Below are 25,704 nucleotides of genomic sequence, written 5' to 3' on the forward strand. Positions count from 1 at the left end.
AATTGTAATGAGAAAAATGTCTGCTAAGATCCATATATTTATCAGAAAAATATATAAAATAAGACGTACAACTTTTGAATGAGATCAAAATCAAACAAAAGTGGTTTCGAAATCCCAGCTGAGCGTCTGCATTAAGAATTTAAGATGCAAGTACTGGAACAAAGAGATCCATAAAGGACTTCCTGTTTATATTGAAATCTTTATTTTGTGTTTTGAACAGTAACCAATAATTAGTCATTTTAAAATTTTGTTACAAAAGTCATCTCTTTACACAGCGAAAGTGCAGTTCGCATCATGTTCTGCACATTAACAAGAAGATACAACAATAATCACAATCTGGCAAAATTGCCAACAGACAGATGACATGCCGACTTCAGCTTCAACCCCCAATCAACTTGTACCACCTGTAATCTTGAAGTTTGGATATTCCATGGCCACGACAATTATTACGTGCAGCAGCTTATATTCTGAATTTCTAACAGATATCACTCGCTCTTTGTACTCTGCATGGAGGCGTTGGGACAAATGGGAGCAAAGTTACAAAATCGACATTTCCATCTTTCCTTCTTTGAGACATAACTGGCTTGTCGTTCCCCAAACCAGAAGTCAAGAGAGCACTTTAACTGACTCAAGAGCCAAGCATTATCATATGCAAATTTCTCCTCCCCCAGTAATGAATGATCTCCTTGGAATTCATATCTGCACCAAAAGCAGCAGCAGATTAGGACATAAAGCCTTGGAACTATTTTAATCAGAAGAGATTTGTAAGATACAACTACCACATAGATGCTCTTTAAAGGTATACTTATCGCCAACTGGATAATTCTGAAATTCTTACTTGGCAGTGCTCATAACCAAGGGGATTGAAAATACTACATGTACTTTACATCACTAATTATTTTAATTGTACGACGATATGTCTAACTTCAAGCATGTCTAACACAAAACAACTGTCAAGCGGCATATCACCTTAGACTTAGGTATGTTACTCCCGAAGTCCCAATATATCACATACATCATAACCTAACACAGCAACACCCACCTAAGAAATTAGACTGCAACGAGTTTTGCAACTCGGACTTCTTTCTTCGTAGAACATGTAACGTTGAAAACATTTTCAAGCAGAAAGCTACCCGCATTTACAAGAAATTGAACCAATTGCTTAAAGAAACCTGTCAAAGTTTTAGGCATACTGTGCCATAACAATTTTGGCAAAGACCATAACCAGTGGAGGTTTTATCCTAAAACAATAATAACAATAATATTGTGTAGCGTCAATGGCTAGCAACACCAGTTGGATTAATATGGTAAAAAGTCACATTCACCCAGATCGGTTTAGCTAGACCGAAAAAATTAATAGGCCTCTTTTGGGCCACTTGAGTGTTACTCATATGCTCCACCTGCAGGTACCTTAAAGATTAATACAGGCGGCTCATCCATGGGCAATCCAAGAAGAGCAGGGTTGGGGGCACTATTCAGGGATCTCACTTGCAACATCTTAGGCGTTCTTATTCGAAAATTGGAGATATCAGACTAAATATGTAGCTAAATGGTGATAATCAATGGCTGAGAATGAGACAGATGTCTACAGTCAATTGGACGAGATCAAAATGGATTGATGATGTGTTACTTTCTTGTCCGAGTTTTCTTAGTATTTGAGCAATGTAACCGACCATATATAGCCTACAATAGATCTAGTTGAAGCTTTCTAGAACTTTCCAGAGAAGTGAGAGAACCCACTCTAAATAGTGCCATCTTCATATACTCCCAAAACCCTAATTCTACATCTCAGTTAACATTTATATTTTTCGGCCAGTATCTAGTTATTTCGTTTATCTCTGGCATTTTTCGATCGATCTTAAAAGCACTTTAATCCCTTTTTTTCAGATTTCTCTTTCAATCTTCACTTTTTCAGAACTCAATGATATACCTCAACCTGAAAACCAACTTTCTTACACACAAAGTACATCTTTCACCGGTCACCATAAGAATTCCTCATCACCAAGGAAACTTCATTATCACCAAGAAACCTCATTTTCTCGTGTTGATTTCTTATTATCTTCTCCTTCTTACCGAAAAATGTTTTACATGGGATACTTCATTCTAAACCTAAATCTTGATCACAAATATTCGTGACTCAATGACAATAGGAAAAAGAACTGTTCGAGCAAACGCCTCTGCATCTCCTTCTCTTCTGCCTTACATGGTCAAAAGGAACTACGGAAACTCCAATACATCATATATCAGACTCATGAATGCTACATATAACCAAACATCACCCAAAAGAACAACCAGGGCATTGCAATTGTTTTAATCAAATTGATAGCATGTTAGTTAGTGTAGACCCCCACTTTGTGGTTCATTAAGCCCACGAATCCAGCCCAAGGGCTTAATCCTAGCTATACCCAATAACTGGTATATTTATGGATTTGTCCAAGTTCATTATTGTAGAAAGATAAGGATAGAAATTCAAAGAGATAACAATTCTTGTGACACAAACAAACACAGTCCTCTTAGGACTCAACCTCTTCATTCATATAAAAACTATTTTTTCTCATAGTGTGAACTACGTTGAAACTTGATCCCTAGAGAATAGATCTTGGCTACATAGGCAGCCATTATCTTGGTTTAGTTTCATCTCTCCCAACATCAAATTTCCTATGTTTCTTAGTACGTTATTTATTATTTGCTCTCGTTGTGTTGAAACAGGTTATTGCCGAAACATAAGTGGCGCCGTCTGTGGGGATCTAGCAAAAAGTCATTGTTCTTTACACAATACAGACGATCTTAATTTGGGGATATCCAATTCAAATTGAAGAATCTTTTTCAAAACAGGAAAAATGGATGATAGGATGATCTAGTACCGGCTACCGCTATGAATATCCACTTGTTAGTATCTTGCGCTAAATGCAAACAAACAAAAAGGAGTGGTGGCGATCACAACCACAAATCGTGGCAGACCAACCCACTACAATCAATTTCGATCCGCTACATCAAATTGATATGCTTTCTTCATCAGTAACTTATACGTTGCGATCAACCAAGACTCAAATTTCAATCAAATCAGATAAGTTTTTTTTATTTTTAATTAATCTTTTATCTACTATAGTGTGGAACATGGAGCACTGATTCACTTTGTTTGCATAACTTAATTGGTTTAAGTTAGTAGTTATGACTATCAATTTTGACCGTGGGAATTGTTTTAAACTATTCTTAGTGAAGTTATTAATATGATACCACCTCATTGGCTATCTTTTCAATGAAACTTTTGAAGATGTAGTCTGGCACTCTGGGACACACTCTTTGCACTAATGCTACCATGCATGTTGTTTCAATGAAGATTTTTAGGATTGGCCTAATTCATTTTTGATTATGTGAAATCTCAGGTTCACTTCCGGTCAGCATATACATGACCAAGCCATACAGAACCGCATGTTCTGTCATTTTAGTTTTATTATATTTACCAGTCCAAGCAAGCACCCAACTCAGGACGAGGTGTAACACAATGATCTAACTAGAGGTTGAATTATTACTCGGGGGCTAATTGCCGATTTCCAATTGCACCAGTATTGCGTGACCAGAGAATATGCTTATTCGTATTTTGTTGGGTTTGAAACAATTTTGCAAAGTCTCAAGGATTAATTCATTATGCCTCTACGCAATTGGGCATACAAGTGCATATATCTATTGGACTTCTCTATGTTGCAAAACAGAGAAGCCATGTCAACTTCTACTCCCTAGGCTAACATGGCGCTCTAGCCACAAGACTCGCTTATGTTGTCAAAGCACTGAGGGTCTAACCACATACACCTCCTATGCCCCCATGGGTTCACAGAGGGCTCCGGGCTCACGACTTGCCCACTCCCCTAAAGGTATACGGGGTCTAACCGGAGACGCCCCTTTTTACTCTGCGCGGGCTCACATGAAGTTATGGGCTATGACTCACCCACATCGCTAAAGGCACATATGGATCTAAGCTGAGATGCCTTCTATGCCGCACGGGTACACAGAAGTGACTCCTAATCCTTGCACTCTCCAATGAGAACTCTTTATCAGAAACAGTTAGCTCGAACTTCTAATAAGTTCACTGGCATATCAAGATTGGGGGCTAACAGGCTTATAACAAACAAGCTGATGGTCTTACAACATATTTCATATGAACTACTCAGTGGCCAGCGAATTCAGAAGCTACCATCAACACATTGGGTATTCTCGAACACTCGAATCATGAATAACTCAAGCATCCGAGAAGGGGGCTATATGTGGACCCCTTTTTATAGGTGCCACGTGGTAGCTTATGGACCCAAGTGCATCATCCTAAGAGATAAAATGGAAGCATAAATCATGGGATTTGGCCATAAAATAAGGGAACTGATTCCTTATTCCCGAAAGGATAAGAGCCCCATTCTAAAGAGAAGGAGACACGCTCAATACAAAAAAAGAAGAGGCCTTCTTAGCTCACACACACTCTCATCTTGTACAGAAAAAGACCATCATTCTCAAGGGAGATCTCAACTCTTGTAACCAACTAGAAATTAAACACCATTAATGAAGATCAGTGTGGATGTAGGCATCTTTTTTTACCGAACCACGATAAAGTTTGTGTCTTGTTCTATTTATCTTTCTTGCTGGTTACGTATTATTTGTGGCGTTGTGTGAAAAATGGATTATCTTCATCAACAAAATATGTGTCGGACCAGTTTAAATTTGGTTGTGACAGATGTTTTGGCAATAACCTGCTTCAACACAACGAGAGCAAATGATAAAGAATGCACTAAGAACAGAGGAAATTTGATGTTGGGAGAGATGAAACTAAACCAAGATAATGGTTGCCTACGTACCTAAGATCTATTATCTAGGGATCAAGTTTTAACGTAGTTCACACTATGAGAAAAAATAGTTTTTATATGAATGAAGAGGTTGAGTCCTAAGAGGACTGTGTTTGTTTGTGTCACAAGAATTGTTATCTCTTTGAACTTCTATCTTTATCTTTCTACAATAATGAACTTGGACATATCCATAAATAGACCAGTTATTGTGTGTAGCTAGGATTAAGCCCTTGGGCTTAATTGATTTTGGCTGGATTCATAGGCTTAATGAGCCACAAAGTGGGGGTCTATACATTGCCCTCCCTTTGGTGGATGGGCAAAGCCCATGTGGCAAAAAAGTTAATATAAAAAAAAGAATGGAAGAACATCGGTTTAAAAGAATAAAATAAATGTCACTAAGTATTGGTGTGTGTAATCTCAATTGTCAAAGACGACACTAGGCGGTGACAGGAAGCAAAAACTACTGGGACAGGAGACAGAAATAATTAGCGAAAATTATTGGTTGAAATAATTAGCGAAAATGATTGGCGAAAGTTATTGGGATGAAATAACAAAACAAGAGTGTATAAAGCTTTGGCAAATAAGTGGTTGAAAGGAAAAGGAAATAGTTTGTACTTGATATATTGTAAAAATGGAGAGAGAATGAGTGGTAGGAAGAGTTGGAAAAAAGACAAAACTGAAAAGAAATATTAAAAGTAATAGATATTAAAAAGTGTTGTCATGTGTTGGCTATTTGGTTTGTTTGAAAAAGTAAAAGAACAAACATGTATAAGGAATGGTAAGGCCGGCCTTTGTTATTGATTTTCTAAAATTTTGTAAGGAGTGGGACCGGCTTAAAGAGAGAAGTGGTTTGTTATAAAGGTAGTGAGAAAGTATTGCAGACCACAGTATCCTATTTGGAAAATATTTGTGCAAGTAAAACAAGCAGTAGGACCGGCTAATAATAGATTTTTCATGTGTTAGGCTAACATAATGAGTTAAGGAACTGGTGGTAGTAGAATCGGCTAAGAGTGAGGTTAAAATGGAGTAGGACCAGCCAGTAAATTTGTTTCAGGGTCTACTCTTGTTTGACCAGCCTTGGTAAGTAAAAGTCAAATAGTTTAATAGGATGTAAGTATGGCTGCATAAAAGTAGAATAGCAGTAGGACCACTGAAAAAGTTGGAGTTCTAAACTACTAATAAAATAAATAGGAATTGGTATTGATAGGACCGGCTTTTCAAATAAAATAATTTTGCTGGAAGAGGAGTTATTCTATAAGACCATGGTTAATTGATAAAATAGATGAAGAGTTAATAAGATGGCTTAAGGCTAAAGAATGAAAAGATTGCCCATGTGAAAGTGTAGGCCAGCATTACTAGGTGAATCTCTTGACTCAATTTGAAGTAGAAGTCGGTAAAACTTTGTGTTAGTACTGAAGTTGAAATATTTATATCGGCAATAAAAACAAGGGAGTTAATGTATGAGAGGCGGTTTTCATGGTCAAGAGTCGTAATGCACAAGGGAATAGTACTTAGAATCCTTGTTTAATTAAAATATCAGAAGCCACTATAAATACAACGCGCCAGATGAGGTTGGAGAAACAAATTAAATAGAAAGAAAGAGAATAAAATTGAGAACGAAATTGGTGAGAAGGATTATTATTATTATTATTGTTATTTTGTTTTGTGTTGATTTTGTAATTTGGAAGCGAAATTTTGAAACAGTAATAGCAAGAATTCAACTTCAACGAATATGGACCAAGACAAAAGGTAATCTATACATACGAGGTCAACCAAGGAAGGCTCCAATAAAAGAGATAGAGAAACATTTTGTATTACAAGAATTCAACGTGGATGGTGTTAAAAGTGCTTTACAAAAAACCAAAGAAAATGAAGTAATAGCAACATGGCACCAATTATCTTATGGGTTGAAATTTCCCTTGGATAATACCGTTGCAAGGATCTTAGAATGGTGGCATGTTACACTCAAGAGATGTCATTTCGTTCTGAGGACAATTGGGTATATAGGTACATGGGACATAAATTTTTTTTTAAGTTTAGAGGAAATAGCAAACTTTTTTTTGTTTTTCCTCCATAAAAACTAAAATTTGACATCTGTCTTTTATTAGTCCCAACTAAAAAAACCAACTACCAACAAAAAAAAAAACTACGTACTAAATTAGTTACCAAAAGAGTAGTGGGTTAATCAAAATAACTAAAATTCATCCGAAATCTACAAAATTCCAATTAAAAGTGAGATGAATTTCTGGAGAGACCAAAACAATGTGGAAAACATCAACTTCAAAAACGGAAAAAATGTATGTTGATTACAACTAATTTCAATACAGCTTTAACAATTTAAAATGCATCTCTGATAATTTTGAATAACATGTTTAAGCTTGATGTAATTCAAATTGTGAAATTGTGAAAAGACAAATGGTTTTTTTTTTATAAGACAATTATATTATTTGATTGCAGTACATCTTGGAGCAATACACACGCATCCTTGCATGGGTGCATGATGAGTGGCCTCGATTGACACACAGACGTACAGCCTGCGCACATTAGATTTTTGTATTATTTATTTGTGGAAGAAATTGACAGTTACAAATAAAAGGGTAAAAAGGAGAAATAAGAAGTTTTAAAAATAGTTAATACACCCAAAAAGTGACGTGTTGTTAAAATTAGAGTAGAATCAAAAGATAATATTGGTCTTTCTCTAAACAAAAAACACACTAAAGAAAATGTCTAGAGCCCAATTTCTAGATTTCCGTTATTACAATTACGGACGAAGATTTGGGTGTCAAGAGCTTTTATTTTATGGCCAAATCTTGATACCATTATTTCTTCAGTAAAGCTCTGATTGAAGAAATAATGGTATCAAGATTTGGCCATAAAATAAAAGCTCTTGACACCCAAATCTTCGTTTGTACAGTAATTGTAATCTTCGCATCCTTGAGACTATTAACCAAAACGGAACTGACATTTGTGCAGGTGTAACATGCCACCATTCTAAAATCCTTGCAACGGTATTATCCAAGGGAAATTTCAACCCATAAGATAATTGGTGCCATGTTGTTATTACTTCATCTTCTTTGGTTTTTGTATAACACTTTTAACACCATCCACGTTGAATTCTTGTAATACAAAACGTTTCTTCATCTCTTTTTATTGGAGCCTTTCTTGGTTGACCTCGTATGTATAGATTACCTTTTGTCTTGGTCCATCTTCGATAAAGTTGAATTCTCGCCAATACCGTTTCAAATTTTTGCTTCCAAATTGCAAAATCAACACAAAACAAATAACAATAATAATAAGAATCCTTCTCACCAGTTTCGTTCTCAATTTTATTCTCTTTCTTTCTATTTAATTTGTTTCTCCAACCTCATCTGGCGTGTTGTGTTTATAGTGTTTTATGATATTTTAATTAAACAAGGATTCTAAGTACTATTCCCTTGTGCATTAGGATTTTTGACCGTGAAAACCACCTCTCATACATTAACTCCCTTGTTTTTATTGCCAATATAAATATTTCATCTTCAGTACTAACACAAAGTTTTACCGACTTCTACTTCAAATTGAGTCAAGAGATTCACCTGGTAAAGCCAGCCCTACACTTTCACATGGGCAATCTTTTCATTCTTTTGCCTTAATCCATCTTATTAACTCTTCATCTATTTTATCAATTAGCCAGTCTTATAGAATAACTCCTCTTCCAGCAAAATTATTTTATTTGAAAAGCCGGTTCTATCAATACCAATACCAATTCCTTTTTATTTTATTAGTAGTTTAGAACTTAAACTTTTTCAGTGGTCCTACTGCTATTCTACTTTTATGCAACCATACTTTCATCCTATTAAACTATTTGACTTTTACTTACCAAGGCCGGTCAAACAAGAGTACACCCTGAAACAAATTTATTGGCTGGTCCTACTCATTTTTAACCTCACTCTTAGCCGGTCCTACCACCACTAGTTCCTTAACTCATCATATTAGCCCAACACATGAAAAATCTATTATAAGCCGGTCCTACTGTTTGTTTTACTTGCACAAATATTTTCCAAATAGGATACTGTGGTCCACATTACTTTCTCACTACTTTTATAACAAACCACTTCTCTTTTTAAGCCGGTCCTACTCCTTACAAAATTTTAGAAAATCAATAACAAAGGCTGGCCTTACCATTCCTTATACATATTTGTTCACTTACTTTTTCAAATAAACCAAATAGTCAACACAACACATGACAACACTTTTTAAGATTTATTACTTTTAATATTTCTTTTTAGTTTGTCTTTTTTCGAACTTTTCCTTCCACTCATTCTTTCTCTACTTTTACAATATAACAAGTACACACTACTTCTAATTCGTTTTCCTTTCAACCATTTATTTGCCAAAATTTTATACACTCTTGCATTGTTATTTCATCCCAATAATTTCCACTAATAATTTCCGCCAATAAACTTCCGGTAATAATTTCCATCAATAAATTTCGGCCAATAAACTTCCGCCAATAATTTTCGCCAATTATTTCTGCCAATAATTTTCGCTAATTATTTTTGTCTTTGGTGACCAATAATTTTCGCCTCCTGTCACCGCCTACTGTCGCCTTTGACAATGAGGTTACGCATGCCAATACTTGGTAACATTTTGTCTATTTTATTTTTTTTCTTTTAAATCGATATTCTTCCATTCTTTTTTCTATATTAACTTCTTTGCCACATGGGCTTTGCCCATCCACCAAAGAGAGGGCAATGTATAGACCCCCACTGTGTACCTCATTAAGCCCACGAATCCAGCCCAAATCAATTAAACCTAAGGGCTTAATCCTAGCTACACCCAATAACTGGTCTATTTATAAATATGTCCAGGTTCTTTATTGTAGAAAGATAAGGATAAAAGTTCAAAGAGATAACAAATCTTGTGATACAAACAAACACAGTGTTATTAGGACTCAACCTCTTCATTCATATAAAAACTATTTTTTCTCATAATGTGAACTACGTTGAAACTTGATCCCTAGAGAATAGATCTTGAGTACGTAGGCAGTCATTGTCTTGGTTCAGTTTCATCTCTCCCAACATCAAATTTTTCTTTCTTAGTGCGTTCTTTATCATTTGCTCTCGTTGTGTTGAAGCAGGTTATTGCCGAAACAGTTAGCTTATGGAATCGATTTTCATAATTTTGATTCCACTTTATATACTCAAATACGGTAGATTGTGCTTGAGATAATTTCAAGGTGCGAATTTCTTAATACATGTCGCATGTCAGTAGGCTGCTAAAATGTGACTGACGAGTAAGAAATTACTTTAGATCAAGAAATGTGTATAACCTTATAAGAAGCTCATCCCGAGCAGTAGATAGCGTGGAACATGTATTCATATAGTATACCACCAAATCATCAAGGGTCTGCACATATACACAAAGATTAACTGAGATGAGAAAACCAATAGGAATCAAGTAAGCCGATAATACTTGATAGAAAGAAAATAAAAAATGACATGTGGTAAGCTAGGCTGAGAAAATTAAAAGGAATGTGCTCTTGATCAAGCAGAAATAAGTTTAATATGTAATATTTGCTAGCGTCAACTTTGGATAGACATTTGCTTACTCTGCAATCCGTTTTCCATGTTTGGATCCCTTATGGTCTTTGGTCTTCACTATATAGTTCACATAGTTTTAAAGATGTAATGCTTTTGCATACACATTGGAAAGACAACATTGAAGTCCTATCCTCTTTCAAGGATAAGTGGATAACTTCCCCATTACTTCTTTTTTTTCTGGTGACTACCCACCCCATTCTGAAGAAAGAGGAATGGAGATGGTGCATGCCTGTTTAATGAATGACGTAAATCAAGGCTCTAATGAATTAGCAGAGTGGGGAACACAAATGGCAAGAAGAAAAACAACATAAAACCAACAATTTGAACAAGTGTAAGAAATGGAAAAGGAAGGAGTGAAAGGTTTATAAATAACAGAAGTCACAAGGACAATTTGAAATTTGCTCTAGTAAGAGTAAAACGACGGTGTATTCTAAATCAATGTGAGGCAAAATCAGAGGCTAATATTTATGTGTCTTCTATATAATTGAGTCTCCATCACTGGTGACTCTTATTTTATTTCTTCATTTTACCTGCTAAAATTCATAAATTACAAAGATACATACTTCTTGTCCTACTCAAAACTCAAGAAGTAATACAGTCAAACAAAAGCTCAAGGCTTGTAAGAGAGATCACTTGAGAAAGCAAGAACCTGGGATGAATTCTCTTTAGATGTTCTCTTAACATGAACACTCTCAAATTCTTCAACAAGGTCTTGACCAGCCCACACCCTTCCTTTCTCTGCTTTGAACATAAATCTACTGATGATAGTTTATGGAGTTATCCTCATCTTTTGTTTTAGTACTTATCACTTGATTACTTATGTTGTCAGATTGTTTATCGATAATCGGTATGAGATGCTTGATATGAAAATGGAGATGGAGACATGGTTAGTTTCATACTTTTTTTTAACTGTTTCTGATGCGGACATCAGTATGGTCAAGCCCATGGGTCGCGAGCCTACTAGTTTAAGTTATTCTATTTTAGTTGTTGACACATGTCGTGTTCCTATTAGTTTATAGTTTTTAGGATTAGTATAAATAATGGGCTTGTAATTAGGATTCAGGGAGAGTTGTGTTATTAAAAATATTTCAGAGAGAAATAAATATTTGTTTTAGTTTTAGTTGTTTTGTTTAATTCAAGAGTAGATTTGATAAACTGAAGCTTCCGCCAGTTTAATCTACATCATTTGGTATCAGAGCACGAATCGTTCCTGAGTAAAATCCAATTTTCTTTTTTCTTATTCGTTTTAATTTTTCGTGTTACTGTTCACGAAACACTGTTCATCGGGAACACTATTCACGCATTACTATTTACCCGAAACTTAATCTCCTGTCTTTGTCTTCTTTCAAGATCAAAGTTTTAATTTTTATGCCGTATATCAAGAAACCAGAGATGGAACACCTAGAAGAAAATTTGAAGCTATGCAAGAAGCCTTGAATGCGCTTCTAGCAGCCCAACAACAAAATTCTAGCGTTTCTCCAGAAGTTAATTTACCTTTTCAACAGCCGTCACAGGTTCCGCTATTAATTGCGCCTTCTCAAAGTTTTCAGACACCGCCAGTTTCTATGCCATTCGGCTATTATCCATATCTCTATCAGCAGCAGATGATGTCTCAGGGTTATTCTCCTTATTATCAGTCTTGGAATCCTAGTCAGTATCAATCTGTGCCACAGTATGTGCCTAACCCTAATCTGGGATATACATCTATGCCAAGCTATCCTCAACAAGAATTTTCTAGGTTACAGACTGCTCCAACGCCACAGGGTTTTGAAGTGGTGCGCCTATCAGGACTTCTGATATTTCGCCTCTACCTTGTCACTACTTCATCGCACCCGCCAGACGCTACAATAATTCAAGCACCCACAGATACTGTCTTGCTAGAACAGGTTGCAGACCATTACCAACCACTGCATCCTTTTGATGTTCGGTCTAGTCACTCGACTCCTCACCCAGTCTTCATCGATCGATTGCAACAAGAAGTTTAAACGAGTTGAACAATGGCTCTAGCATGACCATCCAGTCGAGGTTCCTCCATTAGTTCGTGAACCTTTTAATCTTCCAGTTGTTATTCCTCCTCAACGTGGGGGAAGACCTAATTCTGTGCCAGGTTTACCACAACTCCAACCATTGGAGCGTTTTGTTCCCCTTTAGAGACAACATGTTATTGTACAACCGCAAGTGCAACCTGTGGGCCAACATCAGCTACACGGTCTACCGCCAGTAAATAACATGCAGGAAGGTCCTTTTATTCAGCCGAACCACTTGGGTGTTGGTTATGGCATGGCTCCTAGAGGATGTGGTCATGATGGTGCAACTAGAGGCAGGGGTGGTCGGCCACCTCATAATCAGCATGTTCCCCCTTGGCAAGCTAGGCAAGCTCAATTTCCTCCATCACCACTCAGGCGACATGCTAGTGATACTCTCTCTTTTCCGACGGTGGCGACGATGCGCTACAACCGGTAATCGTCGTGTACCTACCGATTTAAAATGTTGATCGTTTAATTCGTTTGTTAGAAAAAAATAATCATGGTGATATTAAGATTGATGTACTGAAGTTTGATGGGAAGATGGATCTTGATGTGTTTGTGGATTGGTTGACTCGAATTGAAAAGATTTTTGAATACAAGAGTATTTGAAAGTGTGTTTGATTGGTAGCTACAAAATTAGGGGTTATCTTAGCAGGTATGGTGGGATGAATACCAAAGGGGTATTTTATTAAGGGCAAGAAATTGGTAGTCTGCGTTGGTTCAAGATGAAATGAGCATTGCAGAAAGAGTTTGTTCCTAATAATTATGAGCATGATTTGTTTAATCGCCTACATAATTTGCGGCAAAACTTGTCTCCTGTTCAAGTATACACTGAAGCTTTCAATTTGCTATGCACTCGCCTTAATATGACTGAGACCGAAGAATTCAAGGTCCATAGATATGTCAATGGCTTATAGAAACGCATTCAAGTTGATTTGTCCTTTGTTGATATTCAAACCATGGCAAATGCAGTTACTTATGCTAGAAAGTCAGAAGATCTCCACAAGTCATCCAATTCATCATCATCTTCTGTTGCTCTATCACCTGTTAGTACGGCATCTACTACAATTCATACTGTCAGTCATAGTTGTTAAAATCTTACGATTTGCAATTAGAAACAAAGGGACATATAGGCAAATCGCATTGACTTCGGATATCTGAAAAATTGCTAAAAATCATTGATTTATTTCGTTGGATCGTATGGAATCGTAATAGAATCGCTGGTCCACGATTCAAAGTGTGCGATAAAATCTGCCCAAATATATATGATCGAAGAAAAGAGAAGAAGAAGTAGTGGAGGATCGATCTCTCGATTTATGTCTCTATTCTTCAATCGATCTCTTCAACTCTGTTCTTGCTTCTCTTATTATTTTTTTCTTTGGAATTTCTGGCTTCTCTTCTCTTTCCTCTATCTTCATTTTTGCTTTTAAAGGCGGCTTGATTCTCTCGCTCTCTTTCCAACAGATAGGGTTTTAGACTTTTAGTGAGACATCAATTGGGCAGTAATATGGACCAGACTTTAAAGCCCAGTTGCTTTTAATACTCGCTTTATGAATGCCCTAACCCATGTCTTATTTTAAACAAGATAATCCAAACTCCAAACCAACATAAGATTTTAAACCTTGGGGGTATTTCAGTCCTTTTACAAAAATTTAAGAAAAAATATGAAAAACACACGAGAGTTGGGAGTTTTAGGATTAGGAAACCCTAGCACACCAGCTAGGGACGTTTATGAGGGTGATGGATCTGAGAACAAAACACCTTCGAGTGAGGAGGAGGACATGGATCTGATCACGACAGTTCTTCTGAAGAAATATGGAGAGGGATCGCTGGAGAAGTACCAGAAAAGATAAGCAAGTGCAAAAGCCACGTCTGGAAAATATAACAGGATAGACGATCTAGCTTTAGATATAGCTCGGGAATCCAGGAAGCAGAAAGCAATGATAGGAAGTTTAGGACGTAACTAGAGTGGGAGCTGTGGTTCTGAGATACCGATAGAGAAAAAATAGGATCTGATGAAAATCTGATCGCAGAATCGAAGTAGGACTGCAGAAAAAGGAGGTGCTGGAATGTGTGCTACACAAGGGCAAAATGCTGAAGGAGATTCGAGGTGGAAGAAGTAGTGAATCTGGATGATATCATAGAGGCCAAGAAAGGAGCTCCTAGTGATGATGTATTAGGGACAAAGGTAGCAGCAGCAGCGATAAAAGAAGTGAATAAAGGGACAGCAGTGACCAAAAATGGGGAGAGAAAGAGCTCATGGGTAGACATACTGGGACGTGCATCCATTGGCCAAGAGACACTGGAGTATATACCACGACGATAGTAAATGGGAAGCCAGTACTCCATGTCAAGTCTGCGCATTACATGAATCAAAACAAGAAATATGAGCAGTTGATTGTGGGGAGTTTTGTGGGTAGACGGTTGGGTTTTTCTTATGTGAAGGAGATAGTACAACGCACATGGAAGGTTAAGAAATTTACCATGAGAACGTATGGGGAGAGTATGTATACGTTTGAATTTGAAAGAGAGGAAGATAGACGAGCAGTTCTGGACATAGGATCGTTTCATATTGCCAGCCAACTGTTTGTTGTAAGGCCTTGGAAGCTGTTTTTGAAGGGAAGCTACGAGAACCCACTACAATACCAATATGGGTTATTATGAAGAAATTCCCATTGGAATTATGGAACAAGGAGGGATTCAGTCAAGTGGCAAGTGTCATTGGTAATCCAATGTTTGTTGATCAGCTAACTGAGTCCATGACACGGACCGCGTATGCGAGGGTCTGTGTAGAGATAGATACGGACTGTACCTATCCAGAGGGGCTACCAATCGTTGTGGACCAGAAGCGCACATTTACAATACCGTTTGAATATAACTGGAAGCCTCAGAGGTGTATGAGCTGCAAGGTTTTTGGGCATACTGAGTTAAGGTGCCCAAAGCAAGCTAAACAAGGAAATGAACAAAAGCAAGAGGTCTGGCTGCAGAGAGATGGAGCTAGGAAGAAGGCAGACATAGGAAAAGATAAGATAGAGGACATGAGTATGGTGGTGAAAGATAACTCAGGGGATGAGAATACAAGCAGAAATGTTATCGTCAAAATCACTGAAAAACAAGAGAAAGTGAGAGAGAGCAATGAAACTCAAGAAGGCCAAAGTGAGGAAAGAGAGCAAGAGTGGGAAGTGCCAAACAAAAGACACACTATAAAGGCAAGAACAGAGAAAGAAAAAATGATAACTATGCCAAGAGTGAGTGAACACAGAGCTGAAAGCAGAGTGGTGAAGGGCACAGCATCGCAAAAGGGTACTTATGAAGGGAATGGAAGGACAGAAATAAAGGGTTCCAGTTCAAAGGCACCTGATGGGGGACATGAAGAAGATCGAAGGCATATTACGAAACAAGTAGGGAATAAGGTCAGTAGCACAAAAGAAAGGAATGTTATTTCCTTGAGTACAATAAAATCCCATACCTTTAAATGATAAATCTTGCCTGCTGGAATATGAGAGGTCTTAATAAACCTTTTTAAACAAAGGGAAGTGAGGGATTTAATAAAAAGAAGTATGATGTTGGATTAATGGGGATTGTTGAGACGAAAGTTAAGGAAAAGAACTTACACAAGGTACTGTATAACTGCTGTAATGGATGGGAGATCGAGCATAATTACGCATGTAGTGATTTGGGTAAAATATGGGTATGTTGGGATGCAAGGAGATGTTCTGCTGTGATTATGGAGAAGACCTTGCAATGCATAACAGTAGATGTAAATACAGTTCACGGGAAGGAATTTTGTAGTGACTATCATTTATGCTAGCACTAATATAATCCGCGAGTGAAGAGAACTGTGGAACACTCTAATGCAACAGGCTGTGACAATGAATAAGCCATGGATCATATTGGGAGACTTTAATACTGTGTTGAGCACGCAAGAGAGAGTAGGAGGAGCGGAATTGAGGCCACATCATTTTGCAGATCTTCTTAGCTGTGTTACAGTGGCTGGTGTAGTAGATATACGGTACAAGGGCAATCTATTAACATGGAATAATAGGCAAGAAAAGAGATTATGGTGCAAATTTGACAGAGTAATGGTTAATTCGGAATGGATTGGGTTATTTGGGGACTATGAGGCAGAGTTCCTGAATCCAGGAGTGGTGTCTGACCATAACGCAATGGTTGTATGCTCGATAAAGTAAGTGAATGCGCAGAAGAAAACTTTTCGATTCTTTAACTTCTGGGTCAAAGAGGAAGGGTTCATGAGTATTGTGGAGAAAGCATGGGCATGTCCAGCCGTGGGTAACCCCATGTATATATTCATGAAGAGGCTAAAAATGGTGAAAACTGAACTGATTGCATGGAACAGAAACAGAATAGGCAATGTCGTTAATAGGGCAGCTGAAACGAAGGAATTGATGCTGAGTATTCAAACTGAGCTGCAAGATGAGCCATTGAACACTGTTCTCATCAGGAGGGAGAGAGAAGTGATCAAAGAATATGTGAAAGTGGCTGTGGCAGAGGAGGGGTTCCATAGACAGAAGTCGAGGGATCAAGTCATCATAGTGGGGGACAACAATACAAATTATTTTTTCAAGACTGTTCAAGCAAGGAGAAATACGAACAAAATCACTTGCCTTACAAATGATGAAGGTACAATCCTGGAGGACATCAATGAGATTGGTGAGCAGTGTGTGGAGTTCTATAAGGAGCTATACAGTCCGGAGAGTATGGAGGAGGTTAATTTCTCAATGTTTGAAGATATGACACCAAAGCAATGCATTGAGGCAAATATTTATGAAGACTTGCAAAGGAATGTATCCAGAGATGAGATTCTTGAGGCACTAGCTAGTATTGGTAGTGATAAAGCCGGAAGTGATGGGTTCTCTTCTATGTTCTTTAAAGCTACATGGAGAGTTATATCTGCAGATTTCATTTTAGCCGTCCAAAATTACTTCAGATCAGGTATGATGTTAAAAGAAGTAAACTCTACATGCATAACCTTGATTCCTAAAGTACATAGCCCTTCGTCCTTAACTGATTATAGACCTATCTCATGCTGTGGAGTGATGTACAAATGTATTAGTAAGATCGACTAACAGAATGAAGAGTTTCATTCATCCGGTGGTGGAACCAAATCAGTCGGCATTTATTACAGGCAGAGCTATACAAGATAACATCCTCTTATCCCATGAGTCGCTACACAATTACCACAGGGGATAAGGCACCGCCAAGATGTCAAGAAGATAGACCTTAAGAAGGCTTATGATTGGTCGGTGGGAGGTAGTGGAGTTTGCAATGCAGAGAATAGGCATCCCAAGAAAGTTTATATAGTGGGTTAAAGAGTGTGTGGAGACACCTTCATACTCCCATCTTTGAATGGTACACCTTATGGGTATTTCAAAGGAAGAAGAGGGATAAAGGCGGGGGTGATCCCATGTCACCATATCTTTTTGTGCTAGTTATGGATTTGTTCTTCCGAGATTATGATGCATAGTGTAAGGGAAGGAAGATACAAGCTCCATCGAAATGTCAAGAACCTATCATAACTCATCCGGCTTTTATGGATGATCCGATTGCTTTCATCTATGGAGATATTGATGCAGCAAAGTGTCTGAAAGAGAATATTGATACTCTTACAAAATGTTATGGATTGGAAGTCAATGTGAACAAGAGTCAAGTATTTTTTGCAGGGGTGGACCAAAGCAGTTGTGAGGCAATCCAGCAGATTCTCTCTTTCTCTGCAAGTGAGCTCCCTGTTAAATATCTGGGCATGCCGCCTATCACAACAAGGTTAACTTCAGCTGATTGCCTGCCTTTGATTACAAAAGTTACTAACAGAATTCAGAGTTGGAAAGGGAAGTTCTTATCTTATGCAGGAAGAGTTCAACTAATAAAATCAGTTTTGAATAGCTTGAGTGTATACTGGTTCTCGTGTGTTTTATTGTACCACAGAGAATTATTGATAAGATTAATAAGCTATGTGAACTTCTTATGGAATGGGCAGATTGTGCAGCGTCAAATGCCTTCATCAGTTGGGGAGAGTATCGCTATCCGTATGAAGAAGGAGAATTTTGGGAGTGAGGGATCTTTCAAGAATGAATCATGCAGCTAACATGAGACACTTATGGAACATCATAAATAAGAATGAAACTTATTTGGGTTCAATGGGTATATAAGAATCGATAAAGGGGAAGAATTTCTGGAGCATGAATATAGCAAATGACTGTTCATGGAGCTGGCGAAACATCATGAAGGAGAGGGATGAAGCAAAACATATTGCTCTGCATCAAATTGGAGATGGAGAGAATACATCATTTTGGTTAGACCCATGGCATCCTGATGGGATTCTGAAGGAGAGGTTCCCACAAGTACTCAGATATGACTCGACCTGTAATCTAGGAAGCAAGGTAGCTGTGTTCATCGAGAATGGCAGGTGGCGTATACCTAATCACATTAGGGTACAAGCAACTGATATCTTCGATAGAATGGAGGAGGAGGTAAGCATTATCAGCGGGGAAGACAAGATTGTGTGGACTGTGTCAAATAGAGGTGGGTTTACATTAAAAGACACGTACCATAGTATAAGGAATACAAAACAGGTCGTAGAATGGCACTCTCTTGTTTGGTTTACAAACAAAATTCCCAGGCATTCATTCATAACTTGGATGGTGCTTCAGACGAGCCTGAAGACTTTGCAAAGAATGAAGGAGAGGAAAGTCGTGACAGATGATACATGCATTTTTTGTTGGCAGGAAGTCGAGACAGAGGAACACTTGTTCTTTAACTGCTCTTTCGCACAAGAGGTGTGGAGCAAACTGTTGACAGCTTGTGGGTACTCAAGAAATAGATCGACAAATTGGCAGGAAGAAGTGAAATGGGTAACGACCACAGCAGCTGGAAGTGGCTGTAAACAAGATGCGCTCAGATTAGTGTTTAATGGGTTTTGCTATTGGATTTGGAGGGAGCGAAATCAGAGGATTTTTGAACAGAGAAACAAAGTGGGTGATGGCATCGTATTCAATGTGATCAGTGATGTAAAAACGAAGTTAAACTCTATGAATGTGAAGATGGTGGATGGGCCAGAGGGAGAGGTTTGCAGAGTTGTGGAACTTGGAAGTAGACAGAGTAAAGAAGAACAAGAGGTTCTGTAGATGGGAAAGGGCGCCTGAAGGAGTACAAAATTTGAACTCAGACGGTATGGTACAGGGGAATCAAGGAGCGTGGGCAGTTGTAATTAGAGATGACAGAGGGAGAGTTACGGCAGCAGCTAAAGGTAAATCGACATATAACAACATCGCCTTGGTCGAAGTTACTTGGAGCAGGGAATAAAGCTAGCAATTGCGCGGAATGTTACAAAGCTGCGAGCACAAACAGATTCCCAAAATGCGCTATCATTCATACAAAAAGCTGTCTTTCCATGGGAGGCCAACAAGATGATGAGGAGCATTAAAAGAATGGAGGCAGAATTCGAGGAATTCACTATTGTTCATATTTTCAGAGAAGCAAATAAGTTAGCTGATTCTTTAGCGAGTACTATACCTGATGAGGCATATGTAGACATTAGTATAAATTCCTTATCACATGATGTAATCAAGATCATAGATAATGATGTTATAGGAAGAGAGTATGAGAGATTGTAACATCTACATAAGCTTCTATTATCAATAAAGGGGTAGGGGACCCCGTTAACAACCCAACTTTGATAAAAAAAAAAAAAACAAAAAATGTCTTATTTTAAAATGGCCCATTATTCCATTAAAAGCAGGCCTGTGTATTAAATTTAGGCCCAATTTATTTGTAAGAGTTTTTAAATCGTCCAAACTCTAAATATTGACGTATTAAGTTGTTTCAGTTCTACTTATATACAAAATATAATATATATTAATAAAACTAAAAGCGTAATTGGAATCTTACGATTCACGAAGTCGATATCGATCTACGATTCCATAAAAATGGAAATCGATTCCCGATACGATTCAGGAGTTGACAACTATGCTGTCAGTGCATTTTTTGCATCTAGGAAGTGTTTTGAGTGTGGTGTTATTGGCCACATTGCTGCTGAATGCCCAAAGAAAAAGAAACGCCCTGTTTTCTTCACAGAAGGAGACGACGATATTGGAGAGGTTACTGAGGAACCACCTGACACTGTTCCAGATTTCCATCATGAAGCCTTATCAGTTTTTCCCGTTTCTAATGCACCACCATTGTAGTTTGTGGACAAACTCTTTCAACTTGGGGAGAGTGATGTGGACATCAGTATGGTCAAGCCCATAGGTCGTGAGCCCACTAGTTTAAGTTATTCTATTTTAGTTGTTGACACATGTCGTGTTCCTATTGGTTTATAGTTTTTAGGATTGATATAAATAATGGGCTTGTAATTAGGGTTTAGGGAGAGTTGTGTTATTAAGAATATTTCAGAGAGAAGTAAAGAATTTGTTTTAGTTTTAGTTGTTTTGTTTAATTCAAGAGTAGATTTTATAAACTAAAGCTTCCGCCAGTTTAATCTACATCAGTTTCAGTATCTAGTTAAAACTTCGACCAATAACTAATTTCTCTTACGTCGATGAACTTTAAAAACGATTAAACTGCATAGTTCATAATGCACGTTTGTATAACTGCATCAAGTTTTTTGGTAGACACCATTTAAAGGTTTCCCTAATAGACCTTGAACAAACGAAAAAGAAGAAGATTAACCGTGGTTCAAAAGGTAATGTTCAGCTAATGCAAAAGGAAATATATTTAGATTAATAATCCTTTTTGCGTGTGAGCGTGCGGCCACTTACAAGTATCAAAATTTCTAACCTTTTCAAATATATATATACCCTCGTCCATCCGGACTCGTAATTTAATCACTAGTATACTACAAAGCAGTGGAGAGAGAGAGAGAGAGAGAGTTTGGCAAAGAAGAAGAGAAGAGAGATTGAGGACAGTGAGAAGGAAACCAACCAAGTGACATTCTTGGAGCTCACTCGACTAAGCCGCGAACGTAGTTTATTCAGCAAACAGTTTTCCTTATCTCTCAAACCAATCGGGGAAGAACGAATCATCTAGCAAAAGCAGAGATTTCAAAATCTAAAAATAAAGAGGTATATGTACCTTTGCAGGAAAACCTGAGGCAGCAGCAAGATCTTGAACCTCTTCAGATAAAATATATTGAGCATTCAATCCAAAATACACATAAAAAGGGCTTGTAGGGAAGCTATTGGTAACTATGTTATCCCAGATATATTTGTAGCACATTAACTGAAGCCTGCAACAGGATAAATGATTCTAAGTAACCATTCACCTTCCAATAAATTCATAACATCCTCCTAATAAGATTGCTTTAAGGAGAATGAAAATCCATAAAAGTATACTGAAAGAACACGTAGATGAAAGAAAGAGAAGCCGCTTACTTTCCATTTCTTTTTTGCGCTTCAGCGGGAAGTGTAGCTTGGTAACGAGTTTTATTTTCTACTAAGAAAGGGCTTAAAACAGAATCAGTTGCAGGCAGTCGGATTTCATCAATCACTCCCACCATCCAAACACCTTGTACAAAGCCAAATCTGAAATTAAACACGTACAATCTATTAAAGATAAGTAAATAACACTTCCTGCAAAGTCAACGATTAAGAAAACTCAGTTCTTTTTTTTACTTTTCATTTTGGCTAGAAGCTGGTTTCACTGTTGCCCAAAGTCTTCAACAAAATTTAGATTCTGACGTACAATGCAGAAATAACTTTGAACAAAAAGATGAGTAAACCCTCGAGGTTTCTATTAAACTAAACAAGACTCTACTCAAATCCAGTACAAAATAATTTGTTTACTTCCTCAAGGGCATCACAAACCAGAGGAATTAAGTGTATTCCGCCAATAGAAATTGGCATAACTAGGAGCGGAGCTCATCACCATATTATGGACCAAACTTAAAATTAGCAGCTAATCATCCAAATCATAAAATCTCAATCTTTTAAGAGGCCAAATATAAATAAGAATATTCAAACTTACTGATATTGCAGTTGCAGCACACATCAGATACGATACTAAAAGTGACCAAGTAAATGGATTTGAACAGCACAAATGAAAATCATTTATAAAATGAAAACAAAAACTTACAAAGGAAGCTCACGGGTTAATCCTTGAAATAACAATTGATTTGCACCAACAATGAAATTAATTATCTTCAAGGCCCAAGAATCTTCTATCTCTTCGACATGAACTTCTACCTTCTGTATAACCTGCTCCTCCATACATCACAACAATAGAAACTTCAGATATACATATCAACACCAAAAAGAGCCTACTTTAAAAAGACGGAGAGAGAGAGATTACACATCGCAGAATAAACAAACCATAAAATTACTTTTCCTAAAATTGATTGATTGATTGTTCTTTTCTTTCTGATAGTTAAAAAGTAAAAACTACCGTTTCCTCCGTGGAAAGTGAGATTTGGGCCTATTAAAAACTAAAAGTAAAACTTCAATGCCGTACATAGATCTTATGACAATGCAGTAAGAGGTCACACTCAAAGTACAAAATTCATCCAAAGTTTCAAGAATGCAATTATATAGGTGCCATCATAAATCCAGAATGGACAACAAAGATTACAATCTCTCTCTTAGAATAAAAACTGGATGATTTCTTTAAGGATTATGAGTTACTCTTCACTTACAACTCTAGAATCAACATTTGGAGAGATTATAAGTCAGTTCTTATTAAGGTGGGAACACTATTGAAGATGAGCATCAAACTTAAACCAACTGGTGATAAGTGGAGAGGCCCCAAGACTTACATATTTTTATGCGCAGCTCAACAAACACTACAACACAAAAGTTACTTTACAAAGAACAAGAACCGTTGTTTATGATTGAGAAGGTTCTAACAATATTGATTCAAGAGTAACTTATGTTTTAGTTGAATACTATCAACTTAAAAACCTAACTGACCAATTTTGGTCTACCTTTGTTAATAACTATTTCTGTCAAAATTCAGATGACATTCATCTAACGATGACCCTTTTAGGCTTCTAAAACTCATAAAGAACTAAACTCGCCACCAATGGTTTTTATAATGCAACTTTCAGAGTTCTAGTTAAAGATTTGTTAAAATTACTAGAATAAGAAATAAAAACAATATATATATATATATATTATATGGCTAGAGTGACATCCTTATAATGACATCCTTATTGTACATCCTATCAAAAAGTGCATTTCAACAATGAATTAGTGGCTGACTTTTTGTAGATATATTCTACCCACCATGGATTATATCCCTACAAAAAATTAGCTCAATCCAATATGTGGAACTTTGTCAAAAATAGTGTTTTAAGTTTGCAATTTTATCAAAAATCTTATACTATTTGTATATATATATATATATATATATATATATATATAATGTATTAAACTTATTATAATTACCTCTTGTTCAAGCTTAGCATGGCGATCCGTACCCGCTTTCATAGCATCAGTAGCTTTTGGCTTTCCACGAGTAAGACCATATTCCATTTTCTTTTCACACCATTCCTGAATTTTCATTACAATATATATATAATCATTACATATACTTTCATACAAAGCAATAAACGAAAGAAAGGTTACATTACCGAAGCAACTATATCTGTAACAGAAAGTGCACGTTTCCTCCGAAATCTATCAAGTAATGATTCATACTTTTTACTTGTTTTCTGACTACTACTACTACGACTAGTTCCAATATCCTCAATATCTTCTTCTTTTCTTCTAGAAGAACAAGTAGAGAGTGTTCTCCATTTACTATTAGAGTGAATTGAGAGTGATGAATATTTGTTTGAAGCGAAAAGAAAGGCAGATTCTATTAGCGCCATTTCTTCTTCGCTCACTATTTCAACTGCTATTTCATCTCCCATTTTGATGTATGTACTGACCCGGGCCCGTTTGGATTAAATGAAGGCCCAAAATATCGCCGATATATCTCGGTAAATTGGTACCCGATATCGATATTTTTGACATATATCCACTGAATATTGAACCCTTTTTTTCCGATATATATCGGAATTTCCGATATGAAACTTTATATCGCTGATATAATCGATATTTCCGATATAATCGATATATATCAGTTGACTTTTTGACCATTTTTTAATATAAATCCGATATTTCCAATATATTTCCGATATGTTTCCGATATTTCCGATATATCCGATATTTTAAATAGTTTGGACTGGTCACCAAAAAAATGGATATATCCGATATATATCGGTTTTTGGGTACACCGATATATTCATCGATATCGATATTTTGGGCCTTGGATTAAATGTCCTAATGAAGGAAACAAAATTTTGTGGATTTAATGAGATTGTTTACCAAACGAAAAGGATTTCTATCATTACGGTTATTCTAAATATGCAAACTCTATATAATTAGGCAGTCCAATTAATACCTTTGCATTATAATTAGGCTATCCATCAAAGACCATTAATACTGAGTAGTTGAGAATGCTCCCATGAAGCCACGTCAACCCCCTTTTTAGTCTAATGTGGACACGTCATTGTTTGGCATAGAAAGTTGAAATCCACGTCATTTTCTTTTGAATTGTTCGCCCGATAGATAAGAGAAAAATAAAAAAAAAAAGTCCAAAAGAAAAACCCTCTCTCTCATCTCTCATTGCCATCTAAAAAACAAAATTGAACAGCTTTCATTGACGGACGAAGAAGGAAGCAATATAATCAACAAAATTTATTTTCACAATTTGCCAGTTCAATGATTTGTAAATTTTTTTCTTTTTTCATTTTGTGTTTTTGGGGTTTTGAAATCGATTCAATCAAAACTTTTCTTCTTCTTAACAATCCTGTATGTTGTATTGTATGTGCGCCAAGATCATCATTCTTTGATTTGCATTGGATGTCTAGCGATTTATCTGAAGGTAATTTGTTTTGCACATAAACATATACTTTGTCTAAGGTTTGAGTACTAGATACCAAGGAACAACACCCACACAAAGCCAACAGAACAAGAGCAATTGGAAACTTAATACCATGATTATTTCGGTAGATCAAACACCCCAATGTTTGTTGTTGTTGTTGCTAATTTTTCATGAAGTGATCATTTTGGAATCCATTTATACAGATAAAATTCTAGGGCCTAAATTTAGTTTGCTTTCCACCACAATTAATATTAAGATATGAGTTTAACAAATTCCAGTTTTGTGGAATACAGTTATGATGTTCTATAAAAATAGCCTAATGGCTAACCGGCTAGGTGGTTTGCCTCCATCGAATTCTATCCTTTATACGTTTCTGCAAGGAGTAATTGT

The 25,704-nt window shown here is 36.8% G+C and overlaps 1 protein-coding gene across 1 annotated transcript; it reads right to left on the reverse strand.

Annotated features, from left to right (window-relative positions):
• Window positions 1-154: 154 nt before the first annotated feature.
• On the reverse strand, window positions 155-24,303 carry LOC147487076 (exonuclease V, chloroplastic-like). The gene is made up of 7 exons (XM_086571538.1): window positions 24,017-24,303; window positions 23,832-23,936; window positions 22,525-22,646; window positions 21,825-21,974; window positions 21,526-21,679; window positions 10,141-10,217; window positions 155-699 (listed from the first exon to the last, which is right to left on the reverse strand). Exons 1-7 carry the CDS (start codon window positions 24,296-24,298, stop codon window positions 486-488), a joined length of 1,104 nt encoding a protein of 367 aa, XP_086427664.1. The 5' UTR covers window positions 24,299-24,303; the 3' UTR covers window positions 155-485.
• Between the last annotated feature and the right edge of the window lie 1,401 nt (window positions 24,304-25,704).

The sequence above is a fragment of the Coptis chinensis genome, chromosome 7 (assembly GCF_015680905.1).
Source record: "Coptis chinensis isolate HL-2020 chromosome 7, ASM1568090v1, whole genome shotgun sequence".
Classification (NCBI taxonomy): Eukaryota; Viridiplantae; Streptophyta; class Magnoliopsida; order Ranunculales; family Ranunculaceae; genus Coptis; species Coptis chinensis.